General features: G+C 41.3%; 1 protein-coding gene across 3 annotated transcripts in view; it reads right to left on the reverse strand.

The window, feature by feature from the left end:
* TJAP1 (tight junction associated protein 1) overlaps positions 1-19,704 on the reverse strand; it is a 1,031,177-nt gene that overhangs the window by 568,424 nt on the left and 443,049 nt on the right. For all 3 annotated transcript variants that reach the window (XM_044061070.1, XM_044061061.1, XM_044061052.1), the window contains exon 4: positions 7,851-7,882. In XM_044061070.1, the coding sequence (XP_043917005.1) occupies positions 7,851-7,882 (32 nt within the window). The remainder of the gene's footprint in view (positions 1-7,850; positions 7,883-19,704) is intronic.

The following is a 19,704-nucleotide window of genomic DNA, read 5'->3' on the forward strand; positions in this document are numbered from 1 at the left end:
GTCCCTTGTTTAGGTGACATTCCTGAGCCCACCACAAAAATTCTTTCTGAATGCAAGGTATTATCTGAATGACAGTGTCTAGATCTTGGCAATGTTGTGTCCATACATTTTTGAGATACCATTGAAGCTTCCTCATATGCAGTTTGGCATTGGGAAGCACCAGAACACAAGATGCCATGAACCCCAAGGCTTGAAGGACTGTCCTTGCAGTCAGCCTGGACTGTAGAGACATTTGATGGAAATAAAGAGAAAGGCTTCTTTGTTTGTCCGGGGTCAAAAAGGCCATCTGGGAAGCTGTATTCACAGTCTCACACCCAGAAAGCACATGTCCTGAGAGGGTACTAGACTGGACTTTGTTTCGTTCACAGAATACCCTAGGCATCTTAACACTACCATCACATACTGTAGATGATGCAAAGTTAGTCTTTGTGTTGTGCAATAATCAGGCAATCGTCCAAATAAGGATAAATCTGTTTTCCTTTTAACCTGGAAAAGGCTATCACTGGAGCCAGAACCTTTGTGAACACTCTGGGCGCAGTAGATAAGCCAAAGGGCAATGCAGAGAACTGATAATGTAAATTTCCAGCCCGAAAACGCAGGTACCTCCTGCAACTGGGCCTGATAGGAACATGAAGATAAGCCTCTTTGAGATCCAGAGTTACCATCCAGTGATCTTTTCCCAACAGAGGTAAAAGCTGTTGTAACGTCAGCATTTTGAACTTTGGAATGTCCAGATAAGTGTTGAGGATAGATAAATCCAAAATTGGTCTCCACGTGTTCCCTTTCTTTGGTACTAGAAACAGGCGAGAATAAAATCCTAGTCCCACTTCTGACAGAGGAACTGGCTGTATAGCTCCCATTTGAAGAAGTAAAGAAATCTGCTTGTGAGCCTCTATCCTTTGCCGAGGAGGAACGTCTGGCATGCCTTTGAAAGGAGGCAATGTATGGAAATAGAACTTGTAGCCTCGGTTTATAATGTCCAATACCCATTTGTCCTGGGTGACTAAAAGCCAGTTTTGTTTGAAGAGTGCTAATTTTCCTCCCAAAGGAGCTGCCAGGGAAGAAGAATCTGGCAACTGAAAATGCAGGTCATTGGGCCTGTTTACGAAAGGACTGGCCCCTGCCCTCACCTGCAGATTGTGCAGGTGAACTCCAAGTTCTAGGTCTGAATGTACTGTGAGCTCTGCCCCTGCCACATCTAGATCTACCCCTAGACTGAGAATCAGAAGAAGGGTAGGTCCACCCCTTAGTAGGCCAATTTCTACTAAACTTTGGAGGTTGCACCTGCAAAAAAATCTTTAACAGTCTGCATAGACTTAGCCTTGTCTTCCATTTTCTTCAAAACCGACTCCACAGGGGGACCAAACAAAACTTCAGACTGTAAAGGGGCATCCAGAATTCTAGTTTTAACATGCTCGGACAAATTCTGATCCTTAAGCCAGGCGTGCCTACGAAGAACTGATCCAGTGGCAGCCACCCTAGAAGAGGCCTGTACAGCATCAAAACCACACTGCAAAGAATGCTTACCCACCTGTTCAGAGACATGTACTAAATCCTGCAATTCTTTACACTCTATGCCCTCTGCCAAAGCATCCACTTTAGATTTTAGCTGAGAAAGGAGGAAATTCTGATACTTCAACATATGAAACTGGCAATTTAAAGCCCTCATTGCTAAAGTAGAAGAGGTATACACCTTCTTACCCCATCTATCCAAAGCTCTAGCTTCCTTATCTAGAGGAACCGGATTCTTTACAACAGAAGCTCTAACACCCTTAGGCCCCTGACTAATAGTTTCTGGGTCCGCCCTAGGACTCTTATACAGATATTTATGAGCCTCAGGCACCCTGTAATACCTGTCCGGTTTAACTGGCGAGGAGGCAAAGAATCTGGATTAAGGGAAGCCTCGAGAAAACATCTTGAACAACATCCAAAACAGGAGGTATAGCCAAGGGTCTATGCTGTGGTAAAACAAGAATTCCCTAAGCCTCTTTCGTGAATCAGAGAAATCCTGTCCTTCCCACTTAAAATGCTCCCTCATGGAATGCAGAGTTTCTGAAAACGAAAAATCCTCTGGAGGAGAAGCAGAAGGAGTGGAATCCTCTGCATCAGAATCCGAATAAGGGGGAAAATCTTGAATATCTTCAGCAGAAGAGTCTGAGTTGTCTGAGGCCTGATCCAAACTTTCCAACTCTGGCTCCACCCTGGGCCTCTTATCAGGAGGGGGCATAGAACCTCTAATTAAAGTAATCAAATCTTCTGCCATTTTAAGCATGTGCTTTTTAGGCACAGACCCTGAAGTACCTGGAGGGACACCAGAGGAAGGCAAAACAGACCTGCCCTTAGAAGAAGCCTTAGAAATAGTAGCAGAAGGCCTAACCACCTTAGGCATAGAAGGGAGAACAGTAACCTGAGAGGCCCCTTCAGCTTGACCTGACTCCTGTGAGGCCACATCCTGCAAAATCAAAGTTTCCCCCTGAGACTCAACAGAAACTTCAGCCGGATCCACCTGCTCCACTGTAGCTTCTGCAGGACCGGCGTCCGAACGGACGAATCAACCTGTCTAGGTTTCAAGGATTTGTCTTTGCGCTTCTTCGTGGAAGCGGGCGTCGGAGGATCCGACGGCATAATATAATTACACCGCTTACCAAAGACTAACCTAGCACAATCTAACCTTCTTTTAATAGTGCGCTTATTAAACCTAGCACAAAACCGACACCACTACGTTGTGGTCCGTCCCAAACAAGGAATGCAAAGAGAGTGATAATCCCTATGCGGTATCTGTTTCCCACAAGAAATACAATTATTCACTTTTTCTGACATCTGGAATTAACTGAGGCAAGAAAAACAAAAATATTCCCCAACGGGTACTTAGCCCAACTTGGTTTCGGTCTGAAACTCAGAATATGAAAATTTCAGAACGCGACGGCACTTGCAACGCTGCTTCTGCATCGGACCATGCGGCAAAAAAGACTGAGGATATGACGTCGGTCATGCGCTTTTATACCCTGACGCTCTGATGTCAGATCTGAGCGCCCATGACCGACGCCAGCCTAATACTTTGGTATTCGGGCCGACCGAGGACAGCGGACTACCCCATATGTAAGGACTGCAGCAATGTGAGATGAAGAACATCAACATAAAACAAAACAACTGTATGCTTTTGCGGGGGGGGGGGGGCCTGCTACTTAAATATACCAACTGCGGGATCGCACTACAGTGAGGAAAATGGCAAATTTCGAGTTCCATGCTATACAGTGATCCTGATGCAAAGTGTTAGGAGTTTCTCAGCCATATGGTCTTTGGAGTTTTGAAACTTCGGGGAAGTGATCGGGATCTAATATATATATATATATATATATATATATATATATATATATATATATATATATATATATATATATATATACACACACACACACACACACACACACACACATATATATATATATATATATATATATATATATACACACATATACATATATATATATATATATATATATATACACACACACACATTATATATATATATATATATATATATATATATAAATAATATACACATTTACATACTTGTTTCCTGCATCCAGAAGTAATTATGATATTGACTGTAGTAAATAGGTGCATCATTACAACATTGTCCTTTGGGTATGAGCCTTGATTTTTTGTTTTCTTGACTGTTGGATTTATTTATTATATGGCTTTGAATAAAATGGACTGCATGAAGTTTGTGTTCAATGTTAATATTTTGAGAATCCATGTTTTAAATTTAGCCTCTTTCTTGCTGACACCGGTGTGAAATACATTTAATTTGGGCTACAACAGTTTGTCTGGCACAGATCAGCAAGGCTATGAACTGTAAATGAGATGCTTTCTACTGTTTAGTGTTTGTCACCCTCACTTCAGAGTGCTTCTGGGCTGCTCCTGAAAAGGAACTCTTGTCTATCGAGATGTCCCAGGTTGTTAGCAAATGCACTGCACATATGTGTTTTGAATTCCTGCATCCTTCACATAGCTAATAAGTGATTTACCATATGCCATTTGACTATGAATCCCAGCACCATTCTTGCAGATTATTAGGCTGCCAGATGTATTTTTCAATGTGAGTTTCAAATTGAGAAATTTACTGTTGCTTATTTTAAGCATGTTTTCAGTGTATTTGTGTGTTTTGTTTAGTAAATAGCTGCTGCTAGTGCTTTTGTTGAAAAACTTTAGCTAAATGTTTTACATTAAATTATATCCAAATCTGTGAGATTATAAGTAAAGACAACAGCAAGTACACTAGGCACATATGAACAATATTTTATGGCAACTGAGGACAAACAGTCAAGTAATGGGATTCTGGTATGGCTGGGGTGGGCTCTGTTGCACAGCCATGTTAATAACTGCACTGCTTATATACTGAACCGTATTGCTCCCTGTGGGTAATTTTGCTGCATCCCCCCCCAATTCTACTATTTAAAATTTAGCAACTGATACATCAAAGATTTAGCTGGGGAGTGGGTAGTCAGAGATACTGGTAACTATTCAGCGAGACAGGATAAGCAGACTTTAGTTTTGGAAAGTTAGCATTACTGTCTGGAGGCATAAGTCATTTCAAAGCTGTTTTTTTCATTGGTTTAAATTCATAGCTCAGATTTAGTGTGCTGAGCTGTAAGCAGCACCACACAAACCTGCACTCGAAAGACACAGCCACTTTGATTAAAGTTTTATTCCAAGCAAACCTAGCCCGAGCTGTACCCTTTAACAAACGGTACTAAAATTGCTACCTCTATTTAGGACCAAGTTAAGTTACTTAAGCTGCTTCTGTTTTAGTAGAGCACCTCCTCTAGTAAACCATTACATAACAAACTGATAGAATATCTTCAGCTAGATTGTCATTCCCCAGATGCCACCCTCAAAGCACTTGGGTGTACTTATGATCAGGTAGCTGCTACACTCAAGAAGCAACATAGTGGATGTGGGTAAAGAGCAATATAATCCACAAGGTAAAAGTACAGAAACAAAAAGTATCGATCAGCACAGCTGGGCTAAAAACAGCATTCTGTAGCTGGGAATCTTGACAGTTTTTCTGATAGATTTGCTAAAATATTTCAAACAAGGTCAGAATTACATTTTTTACATTGCTAGGTAACACCAGCAGCCTACACCTTCCTTTTTTTTGTCATTACATTCACATAAAATATACACATTTCACCTTTTGCCATGATCTAAAAAAAAATATTTTTTATTTCGTGTTCTGTCATTTTAAACATTAAAGGAAACGCTGCATGTTCTACTTGTTCTGACAGGCATACAAAATGTGAGATTATGGTGTCCGCTTCTAGTATTTGCTATTGGCTCATTTGCGTTGTATAAAGCTAATCATCCAAATATCTTGTCAAGAAAATGTTTTCATATTTGAAAACAATATAGAAATACTAACGTATACAAAGTCAAACTAAGGCTAGAATGCCAATTTAAAGTCAACAAAATGCAACATTTGCAAAACAGACCAAAAATTCAAGTATAGCTATCACTTCTTTGCAGACTAACAAGTACAAAAGCTATGAAAAGCATACCAATGCAGTGTTGTTGCAACTTCAATCTTAAAATAACTTATTTCTACTTGAATATGAGCAAAACAGACCAAAAATTCAAGTATAGCTATCACTTCTTTGCAGACTAACAAGTACAAAAGCTATGAAAAGCATACCAATGCAGTGTTGTTGCAACTTCAATCTTAAAATAACTTATTTCTACTTGAATATGATAGTGTATGATCTTAAATTCTGTAGCATGAATGGCATCATTTAATTAAAATTCAGGATGATGCTGCTTCTTTGTCTCTGAGACTATGAAAATGGTTTGTGTATCTTGGGTAATTATTTCATTAACACCATTAAATTTTTGTCTAAAAAAGGCATTTAACTATAGAACACACAGTGCTTTAGAACAGTACATTGGTGCAGCAGATAGCATTGTTGCCTCACAGCAAAGGTTCTCTGGTTTGATTCTTGGTTGGGCTGCCTTCTATACAGAGTCTGCACATTATTCCAATGTTCATGTGGGTTTTCTTTGGGTGCTTGGGTTTCCATCAGCATGCAGTAGCTTGACTGGGCACACTAAATCATTCAAAGGTGCAACTGTATGTATGTGTGATATGGAAGAATAGACACCGGTGGTGTGAACATTGGCTCTGGATGATGATCACTGTTGATGTGACACCCTGACCTCATTTGCAAAAAATGGGGGTTCTGGATGGATTTAACTACAGAGAGCTAAAACAAACATTCAGCTGTATCTTCAAAATGGTCAGCAGTAAAGGGTTGATAAAGAACTCTACCACAGAGTAAGTTGTCGCAACAAATGTAATGTTTTCAAGGGATCAACCAAACCTTGTGGCCAGAGTCTGAAAATGGTGCAGACCGTTTCCAGTAAGTCTTCCTCTGTTCTGGATGACAAATCACAGAATCCTCTTTCACTTTTACTTTAACCCTCAAGGATGTTAATCAGTACTATAGAAAAGTTCAGAATTGTCATTGTGAAATGCTGACACATATAGTTTAGGGGGTGGAGAGAATACAGGTCTCAGTTACTTCACTTCTTCTCATACAATGCAAAAACATTAATTTACAGTCAAAAGCAAAAGGAGAATAGATACTGCACGCAAATGGTTCTACAAGAAATAGCACCTCTTTAGCAGTAAACTTTACGCTTGTTCACCATTGATAATTCAGAATCTACAATCCTCTACTTCTGATATGATTCTAGCTGGCTAAGAAGCTATCAACACTGTCATTTTCCTAACTTATAAAGCTTGAAGCACAGGAGGTGGACCTGGTGCCCTGGGTACTTTGAGACAAACTTAGTGACATGGTTGTCAAAGTGAGCATACCTTCCTATGCAGACCTAGTAGAACGTACTTTACTGCATTTTTGTAATTATTTACATACTTAGACTATTCTGATAGCGTAAAGGATTGAGGGGAATGAAGAGCATAAAACTATCACCAGCTTATGTCTGGAATTTCCCTTCTTTGAATGTTTCTCAATAGTCTAAGCATTTCTACGAGAGAAGAATGTGTGTTAACTAAATAGTACTAAGCTTTTTTAAACTTTTGAAAACCAGCAGAATCAACTTACCTTCAAAGCCCTAAAAACATCAAGCAACGAGTGGGGTAATCTTTAGGTACACTGTTTATCACCACATCTGTTGATCAATTTAAGTGGACTACTACTACAATTATATAGAAAAGGTAATTCCTCTTATGTTTTTGTAGAATTCTCTTTAAAAAGAGTCAAATACAGGGAGAAAAGCGGTACTCTGTAGGAAAAATTGAGCAAAACACATGACAGGCTATATACATCCAAATCTTGTGTCACTTGCATTAATACCTGCAGGTATGAGACAAGCATTGGTCCTTACAGGTTAGCATACAAACAGCTTGAAACCATCTGGTCAAGGAAACAGTTAGCAGAAGGTGGGCAAACCCAACCATTATGACTTATGGTTAAACTGACCTTTGAAGAAAAGTGTTTCCTCATATAAAACCACTAAATCCTTTCACATGTTAGCTACTCCCATATTCTGTATTGCACAAGATGCATTTAAGCCCATCCTCTTCATAGGCATTTCCATTTTATTCTTTTTGTGGTTCTTGGACATAGGAACTTTGCAATATCCACTTACATCTCACCTTCTCTGTGGACTCTAATTTTCCTCTCTAACAAGGCAAACAAACATCTCAGCTTCAAAAGGACTTGATCCCCCCAATAGCACATAGCAAGAAATATAATAGAGAACTACTCAGCTCTTACACCAGAAGCATCAAAAAATAGAAATAGAAAAAAAGTGGGAGAAATACTTACTTGATTTTTTCAGCATCCGAAACATGTTCAAGCTGAAACAGAAAGAAAGATTTTATAATGTGCACACTGTGCTCACACATCATCCAAACACAAAAAGTACAGTCTCTCTGGAATGCAAAGTTCATTTTTAGGACTCCTGACAGCATACACATTACATAATGAAGAAGACATACTGATATTGACATGCAGCTTAAAAGCACATTATCTTCCAAGAATTGCCTTTAGCCCACACACACAAATTTATTAGTCAGCACAGCGGTGCAGCAGTTAGTATTACTGCCTCACTGCCCTCGGCTCCCAAGTTCAGTTTCCAGGTGGGTTTCCTTCTATGTGTAATCTGCATGCCTTCCTTGTGTCCATGTGGGCTCTTAGCCAGGTTTTCTGGTCTCCTCCTACATCCAAAAGACAGACCATACGTGAACTGGTGAATTCACTAAATTGCTTAGAGGTGTACACGCCATGTAAGTATATTCTGCAACAGACTGGTATTCTATCAAGAATCAATTTCCATATTTTGCTCCCTCTGAAAGCAGGACAGTCTCTGGCTTTGCCTCTTTCACTATCAATTGGATAAAGCAGGTACCAGAAAATTAATGATTGAAAATATTTTTACTGATAAGGGAAGACAGAGTAACTTCAAGGGTGTGTTTGGATCTTTAGGAGTAAGAAAAGCCACAAAAATGCTATAGCCTTGTTTCTAAAAATACAGCACAATATACATTACCCCTCCTGACCATTATGATGACTTTTGGGAATATGGCTATATCACTTAGTAAATGTCTTGCTGCATTCTATAAGATCATTCGTATTTGTTTACATCTGTATTAGTATCAACTTTTAAGAACCTCTGCAGCAAAAGGTCCAAAAACTAAGACTCGATCCAAGGGAGATGCCAAAATTTCAATCTTGACATCTGGGACATTTTGGGAATGCAGTCAAACAAACCTCCTCATAACAGTTCCAGTAGCAGCAGCTCTGGAAGTAGCACCAACAGAATCCTACGCACATTTCAAACCGTGGGTAGCCACTTGAGAGACAGAAGCATCAAAATTAAAGCAGGTTTTTCCTCTGAAGATGAAAGAGATGCCAAAATGTTACTAATATTCTCATCAAATAAGACAAGGGAACTTCAACATATGAGCTTGACAGTTGAGAATCCGTGTTGCAGAAGAATACTCTCTTTTCCTTTATCTATCAAAAGCATTCCCACCTTTAACACAAGGAGAGGAATTCGTATTAACCACATGTGTAGCAGCAGCGGCATTCACTAAAGCAATAGCTCCTGGATTTGATCTGGGATGAGAGTATAAAAACTTTATCAAGACTATCTGCTTTCTTCTGTATTAAACGACTTTTTAAATGATCACTTAAGACATAGGCGCACACATTAATAGAAAAAAAAAACGTTTTTCATTTTCATTCATTACATGTTTTTTCTTTACAACTCACATTTTCCACTTATTGTTCCCATAAATTTCATTTTTCTATGGAATTTGCTAATATCCTTTTCTAAAGGATTAAACACTGGAAACGGGATGTTTAACAATCTTCAATACTTCATATAGTACTGATTTAGATTTTAATTTCCATTTTCTATTAATTGCTGTATTGGCAACCAACAGAATTTAACATTGTAAGCTTACTATTTCTTGGCAATTTAGATGTCCCAGCTCAAAAGAATCATTTCCTTAATTACATTCATTTGGCTTAGTGCTGAGTTTATATTTTGATTTCAATTTTCTAGTAATTGCTTTACTGGCAGACAATAGAATTTAACGTAACAAGGCCTTACTATTTCTAGGCAATTCTAATCCTGAGGAATTTCCTTAATTACAGCCATTTGGTTCCCCAAGCTCACTCGCACAGTATTCTGTAGGGATTGTTTTAAATGTCAGCTCATTAAACTCGCAAAAACATGTTCCCAGTTACCTCTTTCTTCCCTATCACACCTCCAACATGTGCAGTCTTCTTGAGGAAACATTCTTTGAAGTCTGATTGGCTATAAAATACTTATGCAAACACTTCTAAGCAAATAACCTTCTGGACTTTGTTGCAAACTTGAGAGCCACACGTCATTCCACTGTTCCTTTGTAAAATGCTTTTCAAGTCTCTCTTCCCAATTTTAACCTCCTATGATTGACTTTTATACTCATTATGCAATATTTTATCTTCCCTACTAATTATCCCCTTTGCACAGCACATCTGTTCCAGATTCAACTAAACTCTACCAGAACAGACCTTTCACTTAGGACTCCCCTAGCTCTCTGTCTATATTCTGATATCAAAAGTACTTTTACACTTTATTACCCTTCCCTCTCTAGTAATTTGCTATCAAGAGAGTGATTCCTTTGCCAATTTTCTCCAGTAAATTCCATTACCACTCTTGCCTATTTTCTGTACCCCATCTTGCAGTTATCCCTATTGGCAACATTTTCTTTCAATCTATGTTGGCTTAGCTCTTAGAATTCTTTTTGCAAGTTTAAGAATATAATATTCTGTATGGTTGTTTTCCTCAAGGATCTGCATCCAAAATCCTAATCTCACCTTACTTCTTGAACCTTCCCTCCACTTCATTCATTTCCACTTTGAATTATAACCTTCTGTGAGTGGGTACACAATTTATGGCAATAACTGTGCTAACAGCTTTTGTGGTCTGGAGTAATTATCAAAAAACAGTTGCTTAACAGCAATCTTTCAAAACTTATATTATTGAGGTAGTCCCTTATTTTCTCTTTAGCAGTCTACATTTGCACCTCTTCTTGTTCTGTGAGATTCCTAATATTCTGCAATACTTTAAACCTTGGCAAGTCCATCAAAATAATTATTGTTACTTCTTTAACCATATCTCTTTCTTTTATTTCACTGTATTGTTAAACTCAACTTTAGTTTTCCCTACTCCCTAGCTATAGTTTCAGAAGAAATTTCTATCTTCCCTAATAACTCCTAAATAATTTCCACTACCCATTCCTTAAATTCCTCTCTAGTTAACAGACAGGTGGTGAAGCACCAGTGTTCTCAGTTTTCATTACTACACTTTTTATTTTAGTTATTGGCATGTGATATAAAATATAGTTATTGGATGCATATCAAAGCTTTCAATTAAATGCAACTTTGTGAAATATAATTTCTGCCTAGCACAACGTTTGTACCTTAGGGAATACTATATATATATATATATATATATATATATATATATATATATATATATATATATATATATATATATATATACACTCTCTCTGATCTCCTACTACTGAATTCACATCTCCCATACCAAATATTTTCATAAATCTGTTTTTCTGATAAGAAATTATTATTCCCATCGACTATTTAGACAGCTTTTTTTAAATGTTAGTTTCAGCTCTTGTGTTACATGCATACACTAGCGCTTGGCAGGGTGATATTTTATACAGTTGCTTCTTGCTGTATCCATTTTTCAGCCTATGTCACATCTTACAAGACTTTTTGTTTTCATGAACACCTTCAAACACCACACCCCACAGAACCTATTAACATAATACAAACACACACAATTATGTACATCTTCAAATAATGAACTTTAATCTTCCTAATAGGAACAACTGTCCCAGATTGACAGCCATGCTCACAGGCTTAAATTAACCTATAATGAAGGTCATCCGTGCTAAGTCACATGATATAGCCTGTGCTTCTACTTAGAATAAGTGCCATTTTTCTTCTTTATTCCTCTCCCAGATGTAGAAAACTTGAATGCTTTCAGAAAACATTATCTCCTAGCCACTGAAAGAAAGCATGCTGTTTTTACTGCCTCGTCATCAGACTGCCTCCATATAAACTTGAGAAAGTACAGTTTTGTACCTACCATAAATGTAGATGTCCGATAGGAATGCATCTGCAGTCTTTACAAATGGGTTGTCCTGTCGTCAGGCAGCCCTTCGGTCGGCCGGATTCCAAAGTCTGAGTCTGGCTTCGGCTGGTGTCGCACTTCACCCGACGTCATTGCGGCAGTTCTTCGGGTATAAAGGCATCAGCCGACGCCATTTTCCTCAGTGTTTCTTGCCCCAGATGCCAGGTGCCCTCTTGGATGGCTAAATTTGGATAAATGCCAAAGTTTCCAAATAGTAGAGAGCAAACACACAAAATAAGCATGTATGTACATATATACAAACAAATACACCATAATATATCCCCCCCAAGCTAGCTGAAGATTGGCAAATACCCTAGGAGTACCTCAGAGGGAAGGAGGGTGGGTAATCCTGACTGCAGATGCATTCCTATCGGACATCTACATTTATGGTAGGTACAAAACTGTACTATGTCCTTCAAGGATGCATCTGCAGTCTTCTAAATGGGTAGAATACCATAGCTAAACTAGGGGAGGAGGAAATGAGTAGAGATTATGGTGTAGTTAGGATCCCTTGCAAAACAGCAGTGGCAAAACCAGCACGGGATCTAGAGTATAGAGGTAAATTATAATGCTTGGCAAATGTATGCACGGAGGTCCAAGTAGCAGCCTCTATAATGTCCTTGGTAGCCACTCCTCGTAAGAAAGCTGTGGTAGTGGCTGTAGCCCTTGTGGAGTGAGGCCTGATATTCTCTGGAGTTTTCTTTCCATGGTAGGAGTAACAAAATCTAATGCAATTTCCTATCCATTTGGAGATTGTCTGTTTTGAAATTGGTTTTCCTTCCTTTCCTGTTGCATATGCTACCAGAAGCTGGTCAATTTTTCTATTGGTTTTTGTCCTGTCCAGGTAGTAGCGTAATTGTCTATGTACATCCAAGGTATGTAAGAGCCTTTCTCCCCTGTTCTGTGGGTTGGGGAAGAATGTAGGTAGGTGGATAGCCTGATTTAAAGAGACTCTGGATACCACCTTAGGCATAAATGTAGGATTTGTTCTCATGGACACTATCCTGATGGAAGATCAGGAAGGGTTGCACTGCCATTAATGCCTGTAGTTCAGAGACCCTTCTTGCTGAAGTTATTGCCAGCAGGAAAGCAGTCTTCCAGGATAAGTATTGTAATTCTGCTGTTGCTGCTGGTTCGAAAGGGGGAAGTGTCAGTTTTTCTAGCACAAAATTCAAGTCCCATGCTGGCAATGGAGGTTTCCTGGGAGGTTTTACATTTTTTAATTCCTCTCAGAAACTGTCTGAGCAGAGGATACGAGAAGACAGGAGGATCCAAGCTGTATTCTGCTGAAATAGCTGATGCATGTATCTTGATGGAAGAATAGGACAGGCCTGTATGGAAGAGCTCCGCCAAGTACTCCAGGATGTTGGCTATGTTCACCAGTGTCACATCCTGCCCCTTTGCAGTACTCCAGATGAGATATCTTTTCCATTTTGCTGCATAATTCTTTCTTGTTGAAGGTCTACGAGCCTCCAGGATTATGTCTTTAACCCTTTGGGATAAATTTGGGTTAATTGCTGTTATGTAATGTTCCAGGCAGTTAGCTGCAGAGTTTTCAGGTTTGGATGCAGGATGTTGTAGTTGTTCTGTGTTAACAGTAATGGGATCAGGGGCAGTGTCCATATTTGTTCCTGGGACATGCTCCTCAGCAATGGATACCAATGTTGTCTTGGCCAGTCTGGAGCTATCAGAATGATCCTCGGACGTTCCTCTTTGATCTTCAGAAGCACCTTGTGCATCAAAGGAAGTGGTGGGAATGCGTATGCTATCATGCTTTTCCAACTGAAAGATAGGGAGTCCACCTTCCAAGCAAGTGGGTGGTACGTCCTTGTGCAGAATTTCTTTAGCTGGTGATTGAGTGGAGATGCAAACAAGTCTATTTGTGGTAATCCCCATTCTCTTGTGATGGCTTTGAAGATGTCCGGATGCAGCATCCATTCATGGGCATCTGTTGTAGTTCTGCTTAATATGCCTGCTAGAATGTTTTCCTTCCCTGGTACATAAATTGCCTGTAACTGAATGTTGTAGCTCAGAGCCACATCCCATAGGTCCAGTGCCAGCCGGCATAGAGGATATGAGTGTGTGCCTCCCTGTTTGTTGATGTACCACATAACTGTGGTGTTGTCTGTCCTTATCATCAACTGACCTTCTTGGAGAAAAGGTCTGAATGCCTGGATTGCCAATTTTACTGCCATCATTTCCTTTAGATTTATGTGCAGGTGCAGCTGGTCTTGAGTCCATAGGCCTTGAATGCACTTGCCCAGCATGTGTGCCCCCCAACCGAGGTCTGAGGCATCTGTCGTGATGGTTTGTCTTGGTTGACTTTTGCAGAAGGGCAATCCTGTGTTTGATTGGCAGGCCTGAGCCCACCATAGGAACTCTTGCTTCAGGCATGGGATCATTGGAATTTTGGTTTCTAGGCTGTGCTTGTGCTGGGACCACAAATTCTTTAGGTACCACTGTAGCTTTCTCATATGCAGCCTAGCATGAGGGACCAGTATTATGCAGGATGCCATGAAGCCTAGAGCTTGCAGCACTTTTCTTGCAGTTAGATGGTTCTGCTTTGTTAATGCCAAGAAGTAGAGAGGAAGTTGCTCTTTCTTTTCTGCAGTTAGAAATGCCATTTGTTTTGATGTGTCCAGTTCTGCACCCAGAAAGGTTATTCTTTGGGATGGAATCAGCCTTGACTTTTTTGTATTGACTGTATATCCCAGGGCTTGCAGCAGGTAAATGACTCTTTGTAAGTCTTCTGTTAGTTTGATTTTGTTGTCCGCTTGCATTAGGCAGTCGTCCAGGTAGGGATAGATTTGAATCCCCTGAAGTCTGCAATGAGCGATTACTGATGCCAGGCATTTCGTGAACACTCTGGGCGCAGTAGATAAGCCAAAGGGCAATGCTGAGAATTGATAATGCTCTGATCCTGCAAGAAATCTAAGGTATCTTCTGCAAATTGGTCTTATGGGGACGTGCAGGTATGCCTCCTTGAGATCTAGAGTTACCAGCCAAGACTCCTTGCCCAGCATGGGAAGAAGCTGCTGTAGGGTCAGCATTTTGAATTTTGGAACAATGAGGAATGTGTTTAAAGCGGACAGGTCTAGAATAGGCCTCCATTTGTTTTCTTTTCTTGGTACCAGGAAGAGTCTGGAGTAAAATCCCTTTCCTTGCTCCATAGATGGTACCTTTTCCACAGCTCTCATTCTTAATAATTGAGATATTTGCTTTAGAGCTTCTGTCCTTTGAGTAGGTGGTAGGTTTGGAATTCCTCTCTTTCCTGGTAGAGTATGGAAATGGAACCTGTAACCTTGGTCTATAGTTTGCAAAATCCATTTTTCTCTTGTAATGCAATGCCAGTTTTTTGAAAATAAGGTTAGCTTTCCACCTAAGGGTCCTTCTAGTTGTTCCCTGGTAGGCGGTGCCACTGCCAAGTCACTGTGATTGAGTTGTTGTAGTGGTGGTGGCTGTATCCGTGCCTCGCTGGTTGTTACCTTGCCACTGGCGTCCCCTGTAGGCACCCCTGGATTGGTTTCTGCCTCTAGAGCGCCTATTCCTGCCTCTTTGTGCCTTAGAGGAGTCCGGAAAGGACCAATTCTTGGAGGGCCAGTTCCTGCTAAACCATGGAGGTTGAACTTGTAAGAAATCTTTCACTGTTTGTACAGATTTTGCCTTCTCTTCCATCTTTTTTAGTACCTGCTGTGCAGGGGAACCAAATAAATTGACCTTGTCCATAGGTGCATCCAAAAGCTTAGATTTGACATGGTCTGGTAATGCCTGTTCTTTCAACCATGCATGCCTCCTGATAACTGTGCCAGTCATGGCTGATCTAAAGGAAGCCTCCAGTGCATCATAGCCACATTTTAAAGAATGGTTACTAACCTGCTGTATGTTATGTACCATTTCTTGAACATAGATTCTTCAGAGGACAGCTTTTTAGTCAACTGGTCAAGCATAAACTCTTTATATTGAATCATATGAAATTGGCAGTTCAAAGCTCTAGCTGACAAAGTAGCAGAGGTGTAAACTTTTTTATCCCATCTCTCTAAGGACCTGGATTCCCTTTCAGAGGGGAGGGGGTTTTTAGTAGAAGTAGCTGCTACAGCTTTAGGACCCTGGGAGATAGTCTCTGGATCTGCAAAAGGAGCCTTATATAAATGGTGATGAGTGTCCGGGACCCTGTAGAACCTATCGGGCTTAGCAGGAGCCGGAGGTAATGAATCAGGAGCAGTGCAAGCATCATTAAATGCATCATAACCAACAGAAAGAACTGGAGGTATAGCTAAAGGCCTATGCTGTGGCAAATGTAGAAAGGTCCTAAGCCTTTTTCTGGAGTCTGAGAAATCTTGGCCCTGCCACTGAAATTGTTCCCTCATAGCATGCAAGGTTTCCCCAAAGGAAAATTCCTCAGGAGGAGAGGCTGAAGGGATGGACTCTTCAGCATCAGAGTCTTCGTAAGGAGAATAAGAAGCCTCAGGAGGGTCTGTATGTTCTGAGTCATCAGAGGAATCATCTGTGGATACTGGCTCAGGGGGCTCTGCTCTAGGCCTCTTTTCTGGAGGAGGGAGAGAGGCCCTGTCTGGATGAGGCTAGGCTCCACGAATTAAAGAGATGAGATCCTCAGCCAAAGAAAGCATATGGGAGCTGGTGCTGGGCCTGTGAGAGGGGGGCTTGGCAGGCACAGGTTTTGATGCTTTGGCTGCTTTAGCCCTGGCAAAGGCCTTAATAGACATAGCTGCAGGAGGCCTAGCAGCTCCACGTGCAGGGGTTGAAATATCCAGGGGAATGGTGTCTGATAAATCCTGTGAAACCGCAACAGAAGGTTGGATTTCAGAAGCCGTTTCTACCAGGTTACAAGAGGCCTCGGTAGAAGGCATGATTTCGGCTGAAGAAAGAACCGCTTGCTCGGTTTCGACCAAAACCGAGACAGTCGTGGTTTGCTTAACCGCGGTTTCGGCCGAAACCGCGGACCGTGAGTGTCGGGCCTTTTCTTTGCGTTTTTTGGTAATTTGCGTAGTCGGAGGATCCGACGGCATAATATAGGCAAAATCGGAGCCGAAAAACTGTTCAGCAAACTCCGACCGACGTCTAAGCGTCCGTCGGTTAAAAGAAGCACAGGCTAGACAAGCTGCTACGTCGTGGTCTGGGCCTAAACAATGTATGCAATAGGAGTGGAAATCTTTATGAGGTATTTGTTTCCCACAAGATAAACAGTTATTCACTTTCTCTGACATCGGCTGAGGCAAGAAAGAGTCCCCAACGGGGTACTTAGCTTTATAGAAGTCTTCGAAGTAATATTCGGTAGTAGTAATCTCTGGATCTGACCGACCGGCACTTGCGAACAGCTTCTGCTTCGGGCGCCACGCGGCAAGAAAGACTGAGGAAAATGGCGTCGGCTGATGCCTTTATACCCGAAGAACTGCCGCAATGACGTCGGGTGAAGTGCGACACCAGCCGAAGCCAGACCCAGACTTTGGAATCCGGCCGACCGAAGGGCTGCCTGACGACAGGACAACCCATTTGTAAAGACTGCAGATGCATCCTTGAAGGACATCCAGATGAAAGCACAGTTGAATACACTTAGGCCCAGAACATGACGTCCCTCGCTGTCGGTTTTGTGCCTTAACACCCGTACCATTCGTCATCAGGCTATCTTTGTCGCTAAATTCTTTTCTTCTTATTCTTCATATTCCGAAATGGCTTCAATAAGCCATCAGACTACCGATCTTCTGAAAAACGTAAAGATAAAGACAGAGGCAGACCGCATAGCTCCAGAACTGCCGCTGACACTTCCATTAAGCTAGTCGCCAGTCCGCAGGTACTCAGTGAGGTGCTTTTGCAGCCCCTGATGCCCGCTTCTATGGATTTGCAGGCCTCTGCTGAGACCCATTCGGAGTCCGGTATGCTGCGAAATGCTGCTTCTACTATGGAACTGTGGATGTGTCTACCTTGGATGGGTCTGGAGCCACTGTGCAGGCACCGGCTTCTGAGGGTGTATTTCATCCTACCGATGTTTGAATCTGACTTCATTTTTAGCCCAAACTACCAAGTTTCTTAGGCCCAGAGTACGCACTATGCCTAGAAAACTGAAACCAAAGCGCATGCTCAAGGTCCCATGCCACAAAAACCAATGCCTAGAATGGCTGAAGACCTTATTACTCTAATTATGGGAAGCCAGCCTTCCCCTGCTAAGAGACAAAGAATTGTTTCCTTCTGATTCTGCAGACCAGGAGTCCGATGACTCTGACCCTTCTGATTATCAGGACATACCCTTTATCAGCCTGTGAGGATTCAGATGCAGAGGAATCTATTCCTTCTGTCTCCCCTCCAGAGGATTTTTCTTTTGGTGAAACCTTGCATACTTTAAGAGAGCATTTCCCCTCGGAATGCCAAGACTATCCTCAGTCTAAAAAATGACTCTGAGAATTTTTAGAGTTGCCTCAGCACAGGCCTCTAGCTATACCCCCTGTCCTGGATGTTGTTTTTATGGAATCCACTCTTACTCCAGGTACATTACCCTCCCCACCCCTAGGAAACCAGACAGGTACTACAGAGTACCTGATTCCAACAAATTCTCATCAAGAATCCTACTGTGGATCCACAGACCATTTCCCAGGGACCTAAGGGTATTAAGGCTACTACAGCCAAGAATCCTACCCCTTCGAACAGGGATTCCAGAGCTTTAGACAGATGGGGTAAGAAGGTATATACCTTTGCAACTCTTGCCATCAGGGCTTTGAATTGCCAATTTCACATGTTGAAGTACCAGCAACATACTATGGAACTTATTAAACAAAAATTTGTATTAATTCCAGATTATGCAGAAAATAAAGATTTACAAGAGCTAAAGCATTCTGCAAACCAAGTTAGTAAACATACTTTGCAGTGTGGCTTTGATGCCCTAGAAGCTTCTTGCAGGGCTGCAGTCACTGGGTCTGTACCGAGAAGGTATACTTGGCTGAAGGAAAAAACCTTGCCAGATCATGTTAAATCCAAATTACTAGATGCTCCTTTAAATAAGGACCGTTTGTTTGGCACCAAAGCAGAAAGTTCTTAAAACGATGGAAGAAAAAGCTAAATCTATGCAAACAAAGAATTCTTACAAGTGCAAACAGCTAGATTAAGTTGGTATTGGCCTTCTAAAAACTGGTCCTTTCCAGACCCTTCCAGGCCTTCCCAGACCCAGGGGAAACGGGTCACCCAGACTACAGTCTCAGGGTATGCAGAGATCTAAACAATGGAGTGCCCCACCCCAAAAACAGGGAGTGGTAATCTGCCCCTTATGGAAAAAGTTCACAATGACTTTTCAATTATCCTTCCCAGCCCTGCCCAATTACTTGTGTCCCGAGGAGGAAAACTGGCTCTTCATGCAAAAAACTGGATGTCCATTACTCAGGACTGATGGGTCCTAAACATTGTATTCCAGGGGTACAAATTCTTCTTCTATTCACTGTCAACCCCCTAGAGGGTTTCCAGACCTTCCTCCAAACCAGTGGGCAAAGGTTCAAAAGCAAGTACTTTCCTTGCTCAATATCAGAGCTATTCAACCTGTTCCAGTAGAACAAAGGGGTCAGGGTTTCTACTCCAGACTTTTCCTGGTGCCCAGAAAAGAGGGCTCTTGGCACACAATCCTGGATTTTTCATTTCTCAATACCTTTCGGGTGATCCCAAAAGACAAGATGCTTACCCTGCAACAGCTTCTCCCTATGCTAGCCAAGGACATCTGGTTTGTCACTCTAGACTTAAAAGAAGCTGATCTGCACATCCCCATAAGGGAGTCCTGCAGGAAACATCTCCATTTCAGGACAGGCTTTATGCACTATCGGTTCTCTGCACCTCCCTTTGGCTTATCTACTGTGCCCAGAGTATTCACAAAGTGCCTGGCTCCAGCCATTGCATACTGCAGGCAGGGAAATGTCCAAATTTTCCCATACTTGGATGACTGCCTGATTCAGGTGGACAATCAGGAATTGCTAC

This window comes from Protopterus annectens, chromosome 1.part0 (genome assembly GCF_019279795.1).
Source record: "Protopterus annectens isolate FY-2018-M chromosome 1.part0, PAN1.0, whole genome shotgun sequence".
In the NCBI taxonomy this organism is placed as follows: Eukaryota; Metazoa; Chordata; order Ceratodontiformes; family Protopteridae; genus Protopterus; species Protopterus annectens.